The 21,439-nt window shown below is 42.4% G+C and overlaps 8 protein-coding genes across 8 annotated transcripts; 5 read left to right on the plus strand and 3 right to left on the minus strand.

Moving 5' to 3' along the window:
* Positions 1 to 122: 122 nt before the first annotated feature.
* Positions 123 to 1,991, plus strand: Bfra_011519 (putative phosphoinositide 3-phosphate phosphatase protein; the record flags this gene model as incomplete). The annotated part of the gene is made up of 2 exons (XM_037341846.1): positions 123 to 1,732; positions 1,796 to 1,991. The coding sequence occupies 2 exons, from the start codon at positions 123 to 125 to the stop codon at positions 1,989 to 1,991; spliced, it is 1,806 nt and encodes a 601-aa protein (XP_037194703.1).
* A 1,218-nt stretch (positions 1,992 to 3,209) lies between these two features.
* Bfra_011520 (uncharacterized protein) lies at positions 3,210 to 5,753 on the minus strand (the record flags this gene model as incomplete). The annotated part of the gene is made up of 2 exons (XM_037341847.1): positions 3,210 to 5,575; positions 5,633 to 5,753. The coding sequence occupies 2 exons, from the start codon at positions 5,751 to 5,753 to the stop codon at positions 3,210 to 3,212; spliced, it is 2,487 nt and encodes an 828-aa protein (XP_037194704.1).
* Positions 5,754 to 6,775: 1,022 nt separating this feature from the next.
* Bfra_011521 (putative small nuclear ribonucleoprotein) lies at positions 6,776 to 7,240 on the plus strand (the record flags this gene model as incomplete). Its single annotated transcript, XM_037341848.1, has 3 exons — positions 6,776 to 6,877; positions 6,953 to 7,003; positions 7,070 to 7,240. 3 exons carry the CDS (start codon positions 6,776 to 6,778, stop codon positions 7,238 to 7,240), a joined length of 324 nt encoding a protein of 107 aa, XP_037194705.1.
* A 152-nt stretch (positions 7,241 to 7,392) lies between these two features.
* Positions 7,393 to 9,636, plus strand: Bfra_011522 (putative pentatricopeptide repeat protein; the record flags this gene model as incomplete). The annotated part of the gene is made up of 5 exons (XM_037341849.1): positions 7,393 to 7,402; positions 7,476 to 7,585; positions 7,713 to 8,255; positions 8,315 to 8,647; positions 8,701 to 9,636. The coding sequence occupies 5 exons, from the start codon at positions 7,393 to 7,395 to the stop codon at positions 9,634 to 9,636; spliced, it is 1,932 nt and encodes a 643-aa protein (XP_037194706.1).
* Positions 9,637 to 13,840: 4,204 nt separating this feature from the next.
* Positions 13,841 to 14,702, plus strand: Bfra_011523 (uncharacterized protein; the record flags this gene model as incomplete). Its single annotated transcript, XM_037341850.1, has 2 exons — positions 13,841 to 13,926; positions 13,979 to 14,702. The coding sequence occupies 2 exons, from the start codon at positions 13,841 to 13,843 to the stop codon at positions 14,700 to 14,702; spliced, it is 810 nt and encodes a 269-aa protein (XP_037194707.1).
* A 466-nt stretch (positions 14,703 to 15,168) lies between these two features.
* Bfra_011524 (uncharacterized protein) lies at positions 15,169 to 15,554 on the minus strand (the record flags this gene model as incomplete). The annotated part of the gene is made up of 2 exons (XM_037341851.1): positions 15,169 to 15,434; positions 15,545 to 15,554. 2 exons carry the CDS (start codon positions 15,552 to 15,554, stop codon positions 15,169 to 15,171), a joined length of 276 nt encoding a protein of 91 aa, XP_037194708.1.
* An 82-nt stretch (positions 15,555 to 15,636) lies between these two features.
* Bfra_011525 (uncharacterized protein) lies at positions 15,637 to 16,552 on the plus strand (the record flags this gene model as incomplete). The annotated part of the gene is made up of 2 exons (XM_037341852.1): positions 15,637 to 15,797; positions 15,856 to 16,552. 2 exons carry the CDS (start codon positions 15,637 to 15,639, stop codon positions 16,550 to 16,552), a joined length of 858 nt encoding a protein of 285 aa, XP_037194709.1.
* A 1,149-nt stretch (positions 16,553 to 17,701) lies between these two features.
* Positions 17,702 to 19,102, minus strand: Bfra_011526 (uncharacterized protein; the record flags this gene model as incomplete). The annotated part of the gene is made up of 2 exons (XM_037341853.1): positions 17,702 to 18,695; positions 18,840 to 19,102. The coding sequence occupies 2 exons, from the start codon at positions 19,100 to 19,102 to the stop codon at positions 17,702 to 17,704; spliced, it is 1,257 nt and encodes a 418-aa protein (XP_037194710.1).
* Between the last annotated feature and the right edge of the window lie 2,337 nt (positions 19,103 to 21,439).

Here is a 21,439-nt window from a genome sequence, read left to right on the forward strand (position 1 = left end):
AATGTTCTACAAAAACATCATCAGCACAACTCAAATTCCCTAACAAATAATATACCTCCTTTCTTTCTTCGAACCAAACGAACTATAGCAGAATACGCACAACATCGCCATCTATATCCAAAATGGCCTCACTCCTACGTCAAATTGTCGCAGGTCCGCGTTCTCGTCACCCAGAAGCAGGTCTGGATCTCTGCTACGTAACACCTAATATAATAGCGACGTCTGGACCCAGTGGCACATATCCGCAACGAGCATATCGCAATCCGCTCGATCAGCTCGTTACATTCCTCGATTATAAACACGGGAAAGAGGGATGGATGATATGGGAATTTAGGGCCGAGGGGACCGGATATCCGGACGAGGAGGTGAGAGGGAGAGTTAGACATTGGCCGTGGCCGGATCATCATCCGCCTCCTTTTAAGTTGGTTCCGGGGATTGTGGGAGGAATGAGGAATTGGTTGGAAGAGGCGGGGGATGGTGAGGGAAAGAATGAGAAGAAAGAAGGGGGAAAGGTGGTGGTTGTACATTGTAAAGCTGGGAAGGGGAGAAGTGGCACAATGGCTTGTAGTTATTTGATTGCGGAGTGTGGATGGAAGGCATCTGAGGCACTTGCGCGATTTACAGAGAGAAGAATGAGACCGGGTTTTGGACAAGGTGTTTCGATACCGAGTCAATTGAGATGGGTTGGTTATGTGGATCGATGGACGCAATCTGGAAAACATTATGTTGATCGACAAATTGAGATTATGGAGGTACATGTTTGGGGATTGAGAGACGGTGTGAAAGTCCAAGTCGAAGGATATGTTGATGAAGGCAAAACAATCAAATTATTCCACGTCTTTACGAAGAAAGAAAGAGTCGTGGTAGAAGGAAACACACCCGGTAGTGGAGGAATCAAAAATATGATATCCGACATGGCAGGATTTGGAAATCAAGATAAAATCGCAACATCGAAAAGCGCAGATCGAATCGAAGAACCCAAAAACCTGAAGCCAACACCACGAGCTACAGAACCCAACCCTAGCGGATCGGAAACGGATTCGGAAACAGGGGGAGGAGCAGTCATTTTTAAACCTTCTACAAGAGTTATTCTTCCTACTAGCGATATCAATATCGACTTCGAACGTAGAAATAAAGCTTCCATGGGTTGGACAATGGTTACAGCCGTTGCTCACGTATGGTTTAATGCATATTTCGAAGGTGGTGGGCCTGAGAAAAATGGCAAGCCAGATGAAAATGGTATATTCGAAATCGAGTGGGATAAAATGGATGGAATCAAAGGTTCTTCTCGTAAAGGTACAAGAGCCTTTGATAAACTTGCCGTAGTTTGGAAAGTCTATGATCCCGAACCTGGCCGCGGTAGAAAAGAAAGTGTTATTGAAGAACCTGGCCGAAATTCCCCAGTCCCCGAAGTCCAAGCCGCAGATTGGAAGGGAGAAAATGAAGTTTCTCCTACCAATGGCAATAGAGATTTAGGACTTCGAACAGAAAGTCCAGCGAGCGCGGAAGTTAGTAAGGCGAGTAGTGTGAACGAGGCTGAGAAGGAAAAAGAAGAAGAGAGGAGAGAGGAAGAGGGATTGAGAGTTTCAAGTCCAACGGGAGAAGAGGATTTACAGCTGGATATTACAAGTTTACCGAAACCGCAGGGAAATGTGCCGGTGCCGGATTTGGAACAGATTAATAAGGGGCTCGATACGGCGACATCGACGACGGTTAATCATGAGGCGAGGAAGTGAGTGCAATTTTTCGAAACGAGGATGTGTTGAGGGAAGGAGTTACTGACGTCGGGATATAGAGATGTAGGGAATCAGAATGGGAGTGAAGATGGAAAGGAGGGAGTGGATGGAATAAATGATATACCAAATGCACCACACGTATCGGGTATCTCGACAGCGGATTTACCAGGTGGTGTGCCGGAGGATCAGATGAAGAATGCAAAGGGACATAAGTTGGGACATTTGCAGAGTGTGAATAGGACTATTAATTCGTAGGGTTTGGGGGTTGCAGGTGCGGGAGAGGATTTACAGCACGTGTTTGGAAGGATTTGTTAGAGATTCATTTTTGGGAAAGGTGAAAGGTATTATTCGGAGAACCGAAGCAAGCAAGACAGAACAGACCAGACCAGAACAATCTCTAGAAAAACATAGATACCATTGCATATGATACCTACCCATCCACCTTTCTACACATCGTACTTTGATCTCGACCTCAATCTTAATGTCGATTATGATTGGTATATATATATACATAAATATAGCTTATGGACGAGTAGAGCAGTGAGTTTGTATGTGTAAGGAGGTGTTTGGACACTCGGTTTGGATTAGAGTGCAGATTTCTGGATTTTGAATTTTGAATCTTGAGTGTGAGATAGGATGGGAAGGGATGGGTGGATGAGTAAATGAGTGAATGAATGGTTGTTATTTATATGGGTAGAGAGAGAGGTAGAGAGTGAGGTGATGTGGGTAAGTGAATTAGTTAGAAAATTAATAGGATGAGATTGAGAGATTCATCTAGATAAGTGGAGGTTTGTTGAGTGAGTGAGTGAGTAGGTGAGTGAATGAGTTGGGGGAGGGGGTAGATGGGTGGATGGGTGGATGTATATGTGTATGTGTATATGGAATGGGAGGAAGTGATTGTCGTTTGTGGTTTGTATATGTAATGGGTGGAAGTGCTTATGGTTTGTGATCTGTTTGTGTACTAATCAAAGAGGGGTGAGAAGAGTGATGAGTGATGAGTGATGAGTGATGAGTGATGATATGTGGTATGATATGTGGTATGATATGTGTAGCATGATATGATACGAGATGGAGAAGAGAGAGAAGAAGAGAGGATAAGAGGGGAGGCCGGAATAGAGTACAATATAATAGGAGTGATAGGAGTGATATCTGGAAGAAGGAAAAGATTGATTTTCTATGGAAGAGTGTTATATATATTGTAGTATTGTGTATGTTGTGGGGTATGTGATATGATAAAATGCTAGGTAAGAAAAAATAGAATAATACGATCGATACAAATGAAATAAAGAAGTTCTACGAGTACAGTAGGTGGTAACGGATAGCGATAGCAATTGAAAGCGCGAATGCGCAGTACGTGGTATATACGCAATGATCTTCTCCTCTTTTCTCTTTCTCCCTCTTTCTCCCTATTCCAACCCCTTCCATTTCTCTCTCTCTATCCCAATCCCGACAACCCCCAAAGCCCAAACCAAACTAAACTTTATCCCCCAAAACATCACTCACACTTCCACTCGCCGAGTGACTCGGACTATACGCGCTACTCCCAGGCGTATATCTAAATCCATCCGCCACACTTCCACCCTCTTCACTCCCATCATTATCTTCATACGCTGGCAATACCTCTTCATCATCCATTCTGACTTCAATTCCATGCGTATACCCATCAAAATGGAGTATCTGATCTTCGGATACGTTTCTCTGATGAGCATGAACGGGAATAGAAACATAATGAGCGGGAGCAGAAGAACAAACTCGTCCTTCCTCCGCAGCTACCATATCACCCACTACATCCACCGCATTGCGGAAGGAAGAAATATCTTGCCCGACTGAGAATTCGGAGGGGGTGTCTTCGCTTTCACAGTCGGAATCATCATCATCGTGGAGTAATCTATCTTTTTCTTCGAAATCTTCTTCCTGGCCTAGAATGCGGTTCCACCAGTTTCTGAAACTGGCGCGGCGGCGACAGCGGGTTTCAAGACGAGATTGGCGGTTTGAACGAGCTTTGGGGTTGCAGGTGCGGCGGTAGAGGGTGATGAGGAAGAGGGAGAGGAGGAATCCGATGAGGGCGAATTTGAGGATGTGGGAGGGGAAGTGGGGTGGGCCGTGGGGTGGGCCGTGGGGAGGAGGGCCTGAGAAATCGTCTTCGAGGTGTGGAGGACCGTCGAAGTGGTCGGGTTCGGAGTGGGGAGGGGGACTGGTGAAATCAGGATGCGAACTTGGGGGGCCGGGGTGGAAGGGGGGTTCTTGGTCCTCGTGGGGACCGCTGTGAGGTGGACCGTGGTGGGGTTCTTCGTTGTGTGGGTGATGTGGTCCCTCATGTTCAGGTCCATCAAATGGTCCTTCATGTGGGTGATGTGGTCCGTCGTGTTCAGGTCCATCAAATGGTCCCTCGTGTGGATGTTCACCGTGATGATGTTCTTCGGAGTGATCGAAATCCAGGCCATCAAACGATGGTGGTCCTTGTTCATGATGTTGTTCAGCATGTTTTCCATGACGCCCTTCAAATTCATCTTCAAAGTTGTCATGGCCTCCATGAGGTCTTTCCAATTCTTCAGACTCATCTCCATGATGTCCATCATGATGTCTGGGTCGTCCTTCCCAAGGTCCATGTCCTTCTTCATCGTCATGGAAAGGATGCATTCCATGGTGTCTTCCGTGTTCAAATCCAGGAGGACCGAATTCGTGTGGAGGAGGTCCATGGGGAGGTTCGTGTGGTGGTCCATGTGGTGGTCCATGTGGTCCATCATGATGGGGACCGTGAGGATGAAAATCAAAAGGAGGAGGGTAATGACAAATTGGAAGAGTATGGTGTCGATGAGGAGGGAAGTGTGGACCGGTATGGTTGTTCTTGCCGTGAGGTACATGTGGAGAGGTATGGTTTCCGGATGTGTGATTACCTGGTTTCCCATGAAATCCTTTACCATGCTTCTTATCCTTCTTTGAGTGTGACTCGCGAGAATGATGGAAAGATTCTTTATCAAACTCATCACCAGCGATCCTTCCGTAGAATTTACGAGCCTTCTCGCTAATAACTCCAGCGACGCATCGAAGACTATCACAATCTCTGATTCTGTCATCCAGGTTGTGATGTTCTCGAGCGTGTTTTGAGATGTGATGCTTCTTTTTATGGATGAGATACTTTAACTCCTTCATTTGAGCTTTCATGTATCTAAGCTCAGCCAATTCTTTGTGAATGTTGAACTCTTTGTGGCCCATGTGGTGTTTATGCTCTCCGTCTGGACCGTTACCCATAGGGTGCTTGTGTTCTCCTTCAGGACCCTTGTCCATATGATGCTTGTGTTCTCCTTCAGGACCCTCGCTCATATGATGTTTGTGTTCCTCTTCAGAACCCTTGTCCATATGATGCTTATGTTCTCCCTCGGGACCCTTTCCATTATGATGTTGCTTATCCGATGATGAATGATGTTCGATAACTTGATCCTCTTCCGATGAAATAGTTTCGATGTTCATGATTTCCGTCTCTTCAGTTTGTCTGAATAAAACAGAGAATCCTGAATTCTCAATTGCCTTTCCATCAACAAAATCAATCATAACCTTCATGAGTTGTCCACGTGGTTTACCATCAATAACGATACAATCGAAAGACCATGATCCTACTACGATTTTATTCGTCGATGTCGAGATGGAACCTTTTCCAGATGAGATTGAAGTTTCCGAATCGAATGTTTGTGAAAGAGGTTGACCATCGATCAAGACATTTCCAAAGCCGCATGCTTCTGTGGAATGAAGGATATCAACTCGGAGGTCTAGAGGGGAGACATCAGCTGATGAGGAATCATGTCCAAGATCAAGTCGAACGAATCCCATGGTATAAGCTTCTAGAAGGAGAAGTTAGTTTTGATAGATATAGAATAAGAACTGAGATATAAGTTTACCAGTAGTATCAACATCGTTCTTTTCGAATTCGATATCAACATCTTGTTCTGAAGCTGGTGGTAAAACAAACGCCGACACTATGGCCGGCGCAAGTAGGAATGCCTTCAAAAGGCTACGCATAATGATGAGAGAGCACAGGAGTACAAGAGAGTGAAATGACAATGAGATTTAATAATAAATAGTAATCAATAAAGATGTATTATGCAATAACACAATATCGAGATATAATGTTAATTGAACGGAATACTGTACTACTTCTACCAGTACAATATTTAACCGAACGATTAGACCAAAGATCAAAAAGCGATCAAACACAAAATTTGACCAAAAGAACAAGAGAAAGCCTTGAGAACTAAAAGGAAAGAAATCAAGAAACCATCAATAATCATATAACGATATAAGGTTTTTTATTTTCATCCTCCCCCACTGCCTTACGAGTCCCTTCACAATTGCGCAGTCATGATTAACAGAAACTAACCAAAACGATATTACGCGTCGTCAGCATCAGAGCGGTTATCACGGAGTACGAGAGCCAGAAGGCTGAATGGGTGTACAGGATATATATATATATACATATAGGATAGCAAATCAGAAACGAGAACTGTTTGCGTGTGAGGAAAGGTATCTGGATGTGTTGATTGGAGGTGACGACTTTGATATAATTTTATACTCATCTAGACATCAAAACATGTTCCAAGTGATGGCCATGAGTGAAGTGTGATAGATATTTAATGTGTGGTGATGAGCGGACCTTTCGGACATTTGGCAGAGTCGAGTTTATGTCGGTACCGAGAATTTATTATGTTGCCTGAGTTTCAAGGCTTCAATCTGTACCACCATTCTGACATCCTCCCGTTTTGCCTAGCTGGTCAATCTCGAAATCCGTCATAATTCGATACGGTAACCTAAACGTCTCAATTATTCCTGGAAGATCAAATCCACTCTGAAGCTGAGCGCATAGCAAACAACTCTATATCATCTATCTATCCATCTTCACTATGGTTGTATGTACTCCCCCAAAATGATACCTACATTTCCACATTTCTTACAAGCTGCATCACTTGCGCGCATACAATCTGCGATACTGATTCCATCTGCTATAGCTCCCCTTAGGCCTACTCACGGCCGCACAAGGTCACCCAATGCTGGTTGAGCTCAAGGATGGCGAAACTTTGAACGGTCATTTGGTATCATGCGATACTTGGATGAATTTAACGTTGAAGGAGGTGGTTCAAACGAGTCCGGTATGAAAGATTCTGTCGAGGATGGAGCTGGGGCGTTTGGTTGGAATGCGCTGAAGCTAATACTTCGAATTTCAGGATGGCGATAAATTTACAAGGTTACCAGAAATATATGTGAAAGGAAACAATGTACGTTTTTGTTGTTAGGGGAAGTCGGATGTGGGTAAAAAAGATATATCCTAACTTAGTTCGCAGATCAAATATCTACGAATGCCAGATGAAATTATCGATTTAGTAAAGGATCAACAACAAGGACAACAAAACAACTACAGAGGTCGCGGAGGTAACAGAGGCGACAGAGGTGGTGATAGAGGTCGTGGTGGCAGAGGTGGAAGAGGAAGAGGAAGAGGAGGGAGAGGAGCTTGAAACATTGGTGGTGGTGATAATGAGCTGAAATTGGACTCGAAGAAGCTACATAAGGGCACGTATAATATACACAAAGTGCAGAGGGGCGGCTACATTTCTTCTTGATGAACATCGAAGAATTTCGATATATGCGGCAGATGTGCCTTGAAATGATGCCGGCAGGTATACTGGGCATATGATAGGTTCATATTGGATGTGAGAAATCGTCGAGGCACACATACATATGTCTCAGCAGAGTCTCAAACCATCACATATTTCGAGATCATAGCCCACGACAACCAAAACAACGATTTTCCCCAATTCTTCTATCTTGAACTCCCTTCATGGCAAATTAAAATTACCCCTGTCATTCGTATGAATCCCGCCCAACGAATCGCGGGGATCATATCTTCCCCTCTGTCCCCACGTGATTCTACAACATTTCCGCCGCGCCTAGAAATGTTTCCGCGAACCTTGAAAGTAAAAATTATAGATCAACTCAATGACGACCACAAGAATTCCAATTGATGGACTATGGCGATGTCTTTGTCCTTCTATAGATACATTCATTCTTGCGCGCTCTAATACCTTTACTCAATTACCCAGAAAATTCTTAAACCGTCCTTTGCTTAAGAATAAAAAGATCCCAACATGTTTAAAAAGTCGATCCTTTCATACCACTACCACGACTTCACTTCCAGTGTTAAATGGACAATATACCCCGAGATCGCGAAATAGTAAAGGGAAGTCGAATATACCGAAACCTCTTAATTTGGAACAACTGAGTACCGATGAGATTCATGAACGATTGAGAGAATTGAAGACGGAAGAGGGGGCATATGCACAAGTCGCAGAAGTGGTGGAATATTTGGTGAAGGTCAGGCAGGAAAGACCTGCGTTGATACATTATGATGCTTTGATTGCAGCTAATGCGGATCCTGAAAATGGAAGTGTAGAGGCTGTGAGGACTTTGTTGGAAGAGATGAAGGGGTTGGGAATTGGTGCTGATTCGGGACTTTATCATACTGTTTTACAAGTATGTATACTTCGCAATCTGTCTGCGGAGCAAGATGGCTAATGGTTCGTGTTGAATAGGTACTCGCGATTCATCCAGACTATCTTTTACGAACTCAGATATTGGAAGAAATGAAGGAACGCTGGTATAGTTTATCTCCTACTGGATGGCATAATTTGGTCATTGGTCTACTTCGCGATCGTCAATATGAATTGGCTATGGACAAATTTGAACAAATGCAAGCAGATCAAATCGAAATCCAGCCATGGCTTTACGATATCTTCTTCTTTAGATTATGTGAATTGGATGAGTTGGATGAAGCTTTGAGACTATTGAAGTCTCGATATGATCAACCAGTACTGGCTATGCATATGTATTATCACTTGTTGGATTCATTTGCTAGTTCATTTCATGTAAGCAAATTTTATATCAATAGTTTATTTTCATCTGTTGACTTTTGATGTAGTATGAAGGTACCAGTTATATCTGGAGACTTTTGGTTGAAACCTCGGAAATGAATCCTGCAGATGGAACTTGCACAGCGGTATTAAATTGCGCAGCGCGTCATGCAGACCCCAATTTAGCTACATCAGCCATTGGACTTCTTTCCAAACGTAGCACTGTTCTTGGGGTACATCATTATGAAGCTCTCCTTGAAGCTTATGTCGGAATTGAAGATATTAAAACTTCTTTCCGAATTTTAAATATCATGACCAAAGCAGGTCTCACACCAGACGCAAGTTCCACAAGATCAATATATCTTTGGCTAACAAAATCTTCATTTCATGCCCTTGAAGGTTGGAAAATTCTCAAATCGTTAAAAGCGGATGGATACACTATTCCCATCGCCGCTGTAAACGTCGTTCTAGAAGGTGTCATCTTCACCAATAACTTAAGTCACAGTCATGACCTAGCAATAGATTATTACAAAGAACTCCACAGAATATGCGACGCGGGACCCAATATCGAAACTTTCAATACGCTTCTTCGAGGTCTAGGTGCTCATGGGAGAGGATCCAAATCGAAAGCTATGTTCCTCGCTTCCGAAATCCAAGCTTTAAATCTCAAACCCGATGAACTTACTTATGATCGACTTATTTTGATTTGTCTCCATATCGAAAACGCGGATTATGAGGATTGTTTTAGGTATTTGGAGGAAATGATGTTGGTGGGGAAAGATAAGGTTGATGCGGCGGGGAGGAGAGGCTGGTGGATGAGACCGGGCACCGTGGTGGCGTTGGTGAAGAGATGTGTGGAGAGTGGGGATGAGAGGGCTTGGCAGTTGATAGAGGATATGCGGGTGAGGGGAATGGTTAATGAGTATACGAGGTTGAAGGTTTGGACGGAGTTGTATTGGCCGAAGGGGGTGGTGAGGGGGAAGGGAGGAGGGGGGAAGTTCTGAGGGGGGAGAGGGGGGGTGAGGCGGTGGTAGGGTAGATGGAAAGAGCTTCGTTTTGAATTGAGATGAGGTGAGCATTTTGAGAGTAAATATATGTTACTGAAATACCTGCCATATGAACAATGAATCCCCTCACACCATCACTTTCCTTCTTTCTGCCTGACCTAATCTAGTTTTATACTTACCCCTTCATCTTAACTCATTATTCAGAAATTTCCAGTGTTTCTGCTCTGTTCTCCACCCTTCCCTTCCCTTGTCTTCTCCGAGACTAAATCATACCTCTCACGCCTCTCACTATCCATGTTTTTCATCTCTATAAAACAGAATACTAAGATCAATAGTTTTGGTTGCGTTGGCTAATGTTGTATTACTAGTTATACTAGCTCTCAAGGTGAATGAATCTATTGCATCTTAGCTGGAAATGAATTTTGTCCTGGAGGATGGGTGGGGTGGGGGGTTAAATGCTGAGGGTGTGTGTGAGAAGGGGGGGTGGGGTGGGATGAAGTTTGACGGGGAAAAGGGGGAGAGTGTGGATGATATTCGGAGATGGAAATATGAAAGGTAAGGGCATTTTTAGGTTAGGGTGCTGAGGAGTGAGGAGTGAGGAGTGAGGAGTGAGGAGTGAGGAGTGAGGAGTGAGGAGTGAGGAGTGAGGAGTGAGGAGTGAGGAGTGCGGAGTGAGGAGTGAGGAGTGAGGAGTGAGGAGTGAGGAGTGAGGAGTGCGGAGTGCGGAGTGAGGAGTGAGGAGTGAGGAGTGAGGAGTGAGGAGTGAGGAGTGAGGAGTGATTGGGGTTAGGGGTGGGAGTGGGATTGTTGATGTCTTGGGGGATAGGGAAGAAGAAATTGTACGAGAGTGGTGGTGTGTGATGAGAGAGCCTTGTTGTTGTTTTATATAAATCCATGGTTCTTACTCATATCAATTTATAGGGATAGTTAGCTCAACGACAACGATAAAAATAATAATAACAATAACAACAACAACAACAACAACAATAAAAACAACAAATAAAGCAAGTCCTTCGATAGTGGAAACAAAAAGGGGCATGAAATTATTCCTCACAGCCAATATCAGTAGCTATATGAACAAAATTCTGGTTCAACTATTTCAGAGTAGAACAGTTACTCCCAATGCTCCCTGGAAATAATGTACTCATTTATTTCATTGCATTCATGGAAGAAGAAGAAGGGAAGAGGGGGAAGAGGATGTATAAATAGTTAGTTGAAGACTATCTAGGTTAATTAGTTTTAGTATATTCTTGGGATCGAATATGTATAGAATGAAGTTTTGAATATGATGAATTTTTCTATGTGGGATACTGTGATATGAGGCCTGGGTAGATGTGGGAGGATGAGGATGTGAGATGGATGAAGATAATGATAATGACAGTGGTGATGTAATTTGAAATCGTGATTGATATATGTAACTACTAGGTAAGCGATGAATACCTAGCGATAGAGATACAACAGCAACATTGTCTCAATCTTCCTCCCCACCTCCCATCAGTAACGAGAACCGCATCCACGAACCTCTCATCTTATCCCCGTGTCAAAGCTAGCAATAGCTATGTAGCGATCATGCGAGACCACAAATTTTGTTTTCCAAAGTCCTTCGAGCGACTGTATAGTTATTTGTACGGGGCTTGTTGTGTCAACAGAAGGGGTATATAGTGCGTGGTTATATACTGACAGAGGGGGGATTGTATGATGACGTGGGATGGAATGGGATGAGATAGGATAGGATAGGATAGAGTGTGGATATGAGATTGCGAGTCTATTGATTAGTTATGTATCTAGGTTGAAGAATCTACCTTTCGAGTTTCGTCCTATTTAGCTCAGTTTTCTAAACTTTTCTTCGGATCTATATAAATCTCATCTTAGTCCGTTTTGATAAATCAATAAGATTGAACGGGGCAATTGGAAAAAGATGTTGAGGGGGGGTCGAGGTGTAGTCACATAATTTGAAATGTGTACCTATGTACTCTCAATGATTTACTTAGAGTCTAATGTAGTGAGATGTATAGATTTGGTACAGAATTGAAATAGAGATATAGACATGACAATACAGATGGATGTTCTCGCTGTCGTTTTCTTTTAATAGAATTACTAATCTGAATGACAGTAAAGACGCGTTTAGCTAGTAGCATATATGATTTTCATCGCAAACCAGTGGATTATCGAGTAATTTGATAGAAGTGCATTCCAACTTCAATATCTCGATATGGGATTGCTCATCTCTTTCAAATTTCTGCTATACATTCATCCCACCCTTGACCGACTCTGGAGAAGCTCCATGTCTGGGACCCTAGGTATTGATGTCGGGTTGCAAATCTATATCTTATCATTTGGTATCAGAATTGAGATGTTTATATACTCAAATCTTGATTCTGGATATTGAAACCTTATGGTAACACTTGAGATATAATGATACCTCTTTGGTAGTTATCTCCAAGTTGAGTGGAAAATGTGTGTTCACGAACATGAATCGAAATATATGTTTAGAAGCTAGGTATATAAACTCGACTTCTAACCAAGAAGAATAAGCTGTAAATTGAACTCACTTACAACTGGCAATTGCCCCAGGAACTCAGATGAGGTTTGTGACTGATAGAGGTGTGAAGGTTTGCTGCTTGGCTATCGATGAGTTTATCTGGGTATTGAGGATGAATTGAGATGGCTTCTTGATTGGGGGAAAGGAATGTTGCGATGTGTTTTTTTGACGGTGATAGAGAGTATACTGTTTGGATGAATGATAAGAATAGATATTGACAGCGAAAGATGTAATCAATATTATCAGACTACCTTCATCTGATAGATGCTATATGCTTTTATAAATGTGAGGAATATAGTGCGAAGATAATCTCCAAGCTGATCTGCTTCCATCTCACTCATTTCTTCAACCTTTGGCACTGCCTGTCAGGTTCTGCCAGCACAAATTCAAATAACGTAATTCCGAAAGCCACAATCTTTCCAATATAATTCCTGTGTTACTGATGAAATTAAGGTGTTTATATACTCCAACAAATCTTAGTACGTAACATTAAAAGAAGCGAGGTCAATCATGAAAAGCGCAAATGTCCGAACGTCATTACTTCACACTATCAAAATCCGAAAGTTTTGCTTACTATCAAAGACTAGTCCCGAATCAAACCAAAAGATCCGTAAATTTTCGACGATCCGGCAGATGTGAAAGATTGCGATTTGGCGAGCGGTGTTTTACAGTAAATATCGTAATCTTCAAAAATGGCTGCTTTTGAGATAAGTGCTCTGGATGAGGCGCTGAGGTATGGGTTGGTTGGTGGGCTAAACTGGAGTTTCTTGTCGTCGTATCGGAGGTTTGATGGACTAGAATCGGTTAATGTCTCGGTTATGACAGCGAGAGTATATCTCGTTGGCAAAAAATACATCCACGCTATTCTATTTCTAATTTTTTGGATTACACAATCAATTTGTAGACTGCACTATGTGACCCTTGGATCCCCAGTTTTTATCTAGCTCTTCACTCATGGTTTTCTCTATTGGACTGCTGTAGATCTCATCTTCTCTGTCCTGAAGAATAGGCAAGTGGTTATATATCCTTTCAGTTCCTTTACTCGAGTTAAAAATGCGTACATCATCTGTATTAAAACGTTATATAGGTATTACTTATGATTTAATTACCATGTAGCGTAAACAGCGATGCTTTGGGTCTTATATAAGACTAGCTGGTTGTAGAAAAGATGACTTTCAACATGATGGCAGTCTCACTGGAAAAAAAGAGGCAGGTGTGAATAGTATGGAGCAGGTGTTTCAGAAGAACGTATAACAGTACTAGACTATCATGTGCCAATGAAATGAAGCAGGTAAAACTACGGTCACTTGAAGTGAAATGATTTCTGGTAGAGGTGAGATCGTCAGATTCCAACCACTGCTTCAAGCGAATCTGTAAAAGCGGTTGCTGAGATACACTACAGCCATGCTGAGCCGTACGACTTGAACGAGTCTGCACCGTATCTTCTAAAGTAGTATATATGGATCTTTCGTGATCGTCTTAGAACTTCCTTTCTTGAAAATCTCACAATCTTTATTTACAGATAGCAAAACACTACCCGAAATGCACTTTATCTTGTTCGATACAAACACTTCATTCTATTCAGTCTTTCATATACTTTTGAAGTATCATTTTTAGCCTGAACTACGGTCGAGTTTAAATCCTACCACAATAAAAATTATGGACCCTCCACGCCCAATCAAGTTGGAGTCGGAGTGGATAGAGCCGGCAACCAAGAAAGTCAAGGCTAACAAGTACTGGATAGAGTAAGCACTCAATATATATATATCAATAAAACAGTTTGCTAACAAATTACAGCACAATCGGTACCAGAATTGTGCGCCTCGAAGTCGGCACAGGCTTCGATCAAGTTGTCTTTAATGTTCATAAGACAATACTCTGCAAGAAGATCGCATTCTTTGATAAGATGTTCAACGGAAAGTTCTTGGAAGGCATAACTCATAGTGCCAAGATGCCCGAGGACAATATCGAAGCCTTCAAGCTGATGCTTGGCTGGGTATATAGCGGAGCCATCGAGCCAGGAATTGATCTTACCTTTGCAAATGGTAATTCTGCCAGCACACCACTCTTGGAGCTACTGATTCTTGCGGAAAAATACGACATCAACCCACTTGTTGATGCCACGATGGATTACCTGATCAAACTCCTCCAGGAGAATAGAATAATCATCGGCGAGTCCCTGTGGGTGTATACATACGAGAATACACGCCGCACATCGAAGCTTCGATTATTCTTCACGAGAACAGCCATCTATGCGATGCGCTTCAAAGACGGAGAATTTACTAGCAATCCCAAATTCTGGACTGTGAAGGCAATACACTCCATATTGTCGCAGAGTCCAGAGATCCTCATGGATTATCTGGCTTTGACCCAAGGGGTAAAGCTCCAGGAGGATCCATTGATAGCACCACCGTGCGATTACCATCGACATGCGGCGGACGAGGACTGCCCATATAAGCCGAAGACAACCGCTAAAATTACCAACGAGAGTGGTAATAGACCGAGCGATCTGGATGACTGACGACATGCACTTGAATGCAGGTAGACACACTATGCTAAAAAAACGAAATTGTAAGAAAACGGGTGTGTATCAGATTGTTTCAACTATGGTAGAGGAATTTGGGTTATGTGCCTGGGCTTCTGCGAGGAATTTTGATAGAAGACATGGGCTTGAGGATTTGCAGTAAGTGAGAAATAATGTGAGGATTTGAGTGAATAAAAACTTGGGTATATAGAGTAGACGTTATCATCAAGGGCTGCTTCTGCCGGCGTTGGTTTCTTAGTCCATCAATACAGACCTGGTGCCACGTGATGTTAAAGATCCCACTCACCCAAAGCTTCTGCAGCTGTTTGAATCATGATGTGAGTTGGAAAACATGACACTTGGATTCGACTAGTAAGTTCAAAGGTGAAATATGTTCGAAACAAAATATCAAGATGAACGAAAAGCTTGGCTTCAACAATGAATTTGATGAATTATCTGTACCCTATATTGCTAGACATTCAAGATATAATATGCTAGCGATGCGCCATTGAAGTGAATCTGAGAGTTTGACACTGGTAGAACTCGTTAACAGCCTCGTCGGTCCTATATTCTTCCCGGAAGGCTTCAAGAAAAGGGCAGTGCATAGATTGCAAACTTGATTTTTGGTTTTCGACAGAAACCGTAAAGACTGTGAAGAGAAATCACTGTGCTCGTTTAAAGATGCTGCGCCTTCCATAAAATTATTCGTTTTCTTCACAGCCAAGTCACCTTTAAGTGGCCGCGGTATTGTGTAACCAACTATCTGTCTTGGCCAGCTACGCGAAAAAACGTTCTTCGTGTAAGTTGAATTTCCTTCTCGATCTTTGAATTCCTTCTACACATAAGCATATTCTGATTTCTGACTTTCACGCCACCAAAATAGCTATACTCTGACTGTCAAGCTATCTTCGCCTACAAACTCAACGCAGTCATGACTTCCAGCGATATGTGGTCAGCCTCTGCCATCTCTGATTGGTGTACCAGAACTTCAACAACAAGCAATTTCAAAACTTCCATGAACGGCAATGCCCATACTCGCCATAGTTCAAGCAGCACTTACATGCCAGAGGTTGGATCGCATCTATCTTCCAGGTGTGTTCACTCGTCATATCGGTGTATCAGATGGCTTTACTGACATATTGAACAACAGAGAACTAGGCCCCATCATCTTGCAAATTGAAGTTGGCAGTGGCAAAGAGCCTGGAGGCACCGTCACTTTCAAAGCCCATGCCAAGCTTCTCTACGCCAAAATTCCAGTCCTCGAATATATGGTCGCCAATACTTTCGAAGAATTTCTAGACCCGGTCAAAGAAGTTCCAGATGTTATCCTCGCAAATGACGATCCCAAGGCCTTCAAGTTACTCGTCGACTGGGTCTATACCGATAAGATCGATGGCGGTCTCAGTAAGATTGCAAGTATTGAGAATACAACCACGCCCTCCAAGGGTTCCTTCAAAGGACTTTTCATGTCGATGAAGCTTCCAATCCTCGTAAAGCTCTGCATTCTTGCCGAAAAATATCACGTCTCGCGTCTTCAGGATGAATCAATTGACTTTCTCATCAAATTCATGATCGATACCAAGGCAAGAGCTAATCCTTCCTGTTGGTTGGAGGTCTACAAACACACCATTCCCAAGTCAAAGTTGAGACTTTTGATCTCCCGAATTGCGGTATGGCAAATGTCACAAGTTGGTGGATTGGATGGAGTTAGTGATATGGATCTGGAGTCAATCTTTTCTCGTAATGAGGAGTTACGTTTTGATATATCAACACTCACGGAGGATAACATGGGAGTTAGTCTGGCTGATCCATTGTTGGCACCAGCTTGTGATTACTATAGCGATTAGTTTGTTTAACGAATAGCCTTGTTTACACATTCAGATTCGCGGTATTAGTTGAGGTTCGAAGGATGGATGCACGCTTTAGCTATGGGTGATTTTGCTTTCAGGAATTAGTTTGATTCGCTAGGGCTATCACTAAGTGTCTATTAGGGCACCAGATCAGATCTGTTTGCCAAATCCAATGTGAAAGGTTCATGGACATAGGATGGTAACTTCAATTATAAACTAAATCTCAAATCGATCGTCCCTTTTGACATATTGCTGAATATTGAAATCACTATTTCAACGCAAGAGATCTACCCGAAGACACTCACTTTTCACAACTGATAATGTACTTTCACTTCAAATCTCAAAAACTGAGGAGAATATGTTTTGTGTTTTACATGCTACAAAACCAACATACGATAAAACACGCACTTCACCATTATTATTTTCGAAAACTTAGAGTCCAAACAAGGCCCTCCATCAACTCAAGCCAAGTAGTTCCCAGATGCTAGCTTGTGTTAATTCAAGTGAATGAGCTTGCAATGCCACTGATTCTGATTTCTCACCATGAGACACCATAGCCCTGGGCCACACGATGCACTTGAATATTCTCCATAAGGGCATTGGTCATCTTTTCTGCGTTGATGGTAGTTACACACAGGTGCTTCCATTGGATCTCCGGGGTAGACTGCCAGCTTTTTCAGCAGGATATCATCGACATCAAGTATGAGATCACTGCTACTACACATCAAATCCTGAATATACTCATTATCTCACTCAAAAAATTACAAAGTCTGTTCTTCCCATACATCGTAAGAAAATTGGACTCTAGGGAACTTCACTGCAGTATTTAATTCTGCAACTATGTTATCAGATTGATCGGGCTTAGACTCTTCTTCCTTCAGGCTTTGAATGGGTATGACTGTCAATTGGTCAAACACTACTTTTCACTCATTGAATTCAACTATTTGGAATGTAATGCGATTAAGTTAATCATATCCATTCTTGCTAGGGTCTCTACTGAAGTCTATCCTAGTATGTCCTTTGGGTGTACAATCGGATGGACTCAACCCTCATGGATGCCATATCCAAACAACTTCCATTTCCTCGACAACAAATTCCACCCCATATTAAACATTAATGTACCGCGTGCATACAGTCTGTACCCTATTAGAGTTGAGTATTCAAGCCGATGGATCTGATTAGCTTCCGTTTGTGGTCGGGTCCACTGGAATCGCCATAGAAACGAACCGTCATTGCTTTTGGATCAGGACTCTTGAGAGTCACAGCGCCAACTTCATCTGCATCATCGGAAAGCTTAACCCTCTTGTTATTGCCGCTCTCCTCACCACTTTTGGAATCAGGTGAGGTGTATTGAATACTCATACTGTCAGGTGTTTTACCAGACGAATCACTGCCAGAGTCCGCAGAGCTATCAAGCTCCATTCCGGCATGACTATCACATTTGTTTTCATCACTACCAGAGCTAGACGAGGGAAAGCAATTGCCGCAAGTATGATCACCTTCAACCTTATCGTCAACAGGCTGAATGTTATCATCAACTTCAGTGCCCTGGTGATAACCATAGCTAGTATGGTTTGTAGCAGTTGACGCATTCTCAAATCGAAAGAAAATATCAGGGCTGATATCAATGTAAAGCTCTGGAATCGCCATGAGAAGCATGGATAATTGCTCGCGATCCCAGTTAGATTGATTGTCTTCTTGCATGGCTTCAGCCACAGATCCGGCACAGAAAGATCGGAGCTTTGATGCTCCGGGAGTGGTTTCGTACGCAAATCTGACATGCTCTGGCGTGAATCTTGACTCATCGCGACTTTCACGAATCTCCTTGACGATGCACTCCATTGTTTCATCTTGTAAACTTCTTTGGTCGAAGTGGTACGCGATAGCAAATAGAGAGAAGAGCTCGGTGGTACGGCATTTATTCCTTTTCTGCTCTGCAATCGAAGTTCCATATATCCAGAGCTGCACAAGCTTGAGTCCAGCTGGATCAAGCTCAGGATACCTCTCATAGAAATTCAATCGACTAGAATTAAAGATATTTGCGAAAAAAGGAAACTTCTCTTTCAAAAGGTTGGCATGGACAATGAGTACCTTGTCGTGGGAGCCAATTTCGATTTGAGCCATTTGGGTGCCCCATTTTCTAAACAAACTTAGCTGATAGACCTTCATAGTATATGGTACAATATTATCATATGAACATTATGATCCAAGCAACGGTTACCACACTTTGTAGCTCAGGCTATTGGACAACTTGATGGGGTTAATGCATGGGAAATAAGCTTACTCGATGTCTTGTTCAGTTGTGCTATCTGCATCATCAGATGAGTTCACTGATCCATTATCATCTTCATTGCTTGAAGAGACACATTCAGACATATCAGATGTGTGTTCTTGAGATCGGGGTGGACTAGAACGACGTTCAACGAGTGATGATTCGTGGGAGCTTATAAATTCATCTTTTCCATCATTGCATTCGCCAATTGACTTTTCTATCGATGGGAGCTCTTTATCGTCACAAGAGACGTCTGACGTGTCGTTCTTCGTCATGGTTGGTACTTCAATTGATGTTAATAAGTAATCGACCGAAGTGAGAATTCGAATACAGTGATGATTATAAATGATGTAAATGTGTTTATGAGAGTGGCTACTCACCTTATCATAAACTATCCAACAGTCAATGAAGAGTTTCAATGAGTATGGACTTTCGAAGCTCTTTATACTTTTTTACCGTCGGGAGAAGAAGAGGACTAAAGTTTATATATACTGCGGGTAAGCTTTTAGGAATCGTTACGTCCCCCCCTTAGTACTCTCTTAGCTCTTCTTTAGCTTCTAGTAGATCAAGAAACTCAAAACTTGGCCAGAATTCAAGAAGATAAATAAAAATGGATTTTAAAACAACTAATTATTATTATTTTACCAAAGATTGTCACCAGATAGACGTACTTCTCAAGTATATTTCAACAAAAGAGATGTCATTTTGAATTGATTTCAGCACAGATTCTCTTGGACTTTGTGATTATGGAGTTTTCATGGGGCTCGCTTAGCCCAATTTGACATTTGACAAGATGCCCACTACACAAGCTTAGTTTAAATTTTCCTCTAAGGATGTCTATGAAGTCGCAAACTGCTACTAGCTTATGTCTAGCTTTAAGTGTTCTGCGACTATAATCGGGAATTTATCAACACCAGCACGTCATACTAAAGGTATCTTTCCAGAAGAGGGACGATTCGCGGCAAGCGTGATACATTGTTATTTATTTCGTAGGTTGGTAGATAGAATATGCCAAGCAGTGACTCATATCTCTGCTGCTCAACCTCTCAACTGCCAATACGTGATTTAGCAAAAAACCTAGGAGAGTCGATCAAACCATTTGACCAATGAACCGAGTTGGTCGCAGATGATTTATGGTTTCCTCACGTGCATCTACTTCCAGTATTCACTGGTCACGTAATTCAGGCTCTTTGATGATTATTTGGATCTTTGCATCTGTCATGGTCTCACCCGGGTGATGACTAGAATCACCAACTCTGATCTTCATTGTTTCGCGGTGTAAATTTTTCATACAATCATCCATAACCCTTAAGTCATTTCATCGATCCTCTTCTTGCATAGTCACACATCCTTAGTTCTAACCAATGCCTCATGAAATTTTCATCTCTGACCATGACCTTCCACATATCCTCTGGCAGCTTGTCTTCTCGTCCCCTCTCCTTCTCATGATGACAATCCTATGTTCTCTACTGTAATCCACCTCTTCATTTCTTCTTCAGCTACTACCAAAGCCCCTAGATATCTTACCTATAAATCCGATATCCTGTACTTGTGACAACCCCCAACTCTTCCCTCGAGCTACTCACATCTCTTGTTTCAGCATACCTCATTTCCATGGCCTTCCACTAAACTACATCCTTCTTGCTCTCATAACCTTGATCAGTGAACACACAAGTTCGCTTTTTGTGTGAATTGGATTTTTCCCCTCGAACATATATGGACCAACCAGATATCATAATGATTTCCAATCTTCTATTAACATATGATTATTCGCATTGGCTTGCAGCCAGTAGAACAGTAGACGGAAGGGGATAGTATGGTTGGAGAGGAGATGGACGACGAGAATGGATGGGTGACGAGAGTTCTTAATTCGAGGAAGAAGAACGACACGATTCGAGTAGAAAAGGCCAAGCGGTCGAAAGAGGGAGAGGTAAAAACTCTGGATTCTGGAAGATTCAAGAAATCGAGGGGCGGTGGTTATCGTGGGGGTTGCGATTCGAGTCCCTCAGCTCTGCATGAACTATTAGCATTCTAAACTGAACAATGCAAAAGGAGATATGGGAAGAGGAGCATGAGGGAAGAAGAAAGATTTGGGAAAACTTACTGCCCCCACTATATATCTCCAGATGTTGTCTCAAAAAGTCGATTTTTCTTATCGAGTTCTAAATTCTGCCCCCTGCTCCTTGCCCCTCATCGAAATGCCGTTTTTTCGACGCCGGCATCATTGCTGCGACTGCCATCTCATCCCATGCTCTTTCCAAAACTAAATATATCCCAGAAAAGTCAAACCATGTACTAGAGGAATAGAATACTAGTACATGGGATGAAAATCCTCAGTTCATTACTGTCAAATCCTGGTTCAATTGTTAAGCTGTGTGGGATTTGAGGTATTCAATTGTCGCTGTATCGTATTTGCTCGTATGGCACAATATCATACAGTGACTAGGTATATCCATGTTAATATCGCAGTGTTAGAAAAGCATCTATACATATTTTCACAAGATTTTATCCCATTTAGAGAGCAAGGTCATTATTACCATCAGTACAAACACAAAACATCACGAATAATCAGACAGCACAGTCACAAAAGTCCTAATAGAATGACCCCATTC

The sequence above is a fragment of the Botrytis fragariae genome, assembly GCF_013461495.1.
Source record: "Botrytis fragariae strain BVB16 chromosome Unknown tig00000037, whole genome shotgun sequence".
Taxonomy (NCBI): domain Eukaryota; kingdom Fungi; phylum Ascomycota; class Leotiomycetes; order Helotiales; family Sclerotiniaceae; genus Botrytis; species Botrytis fragariae.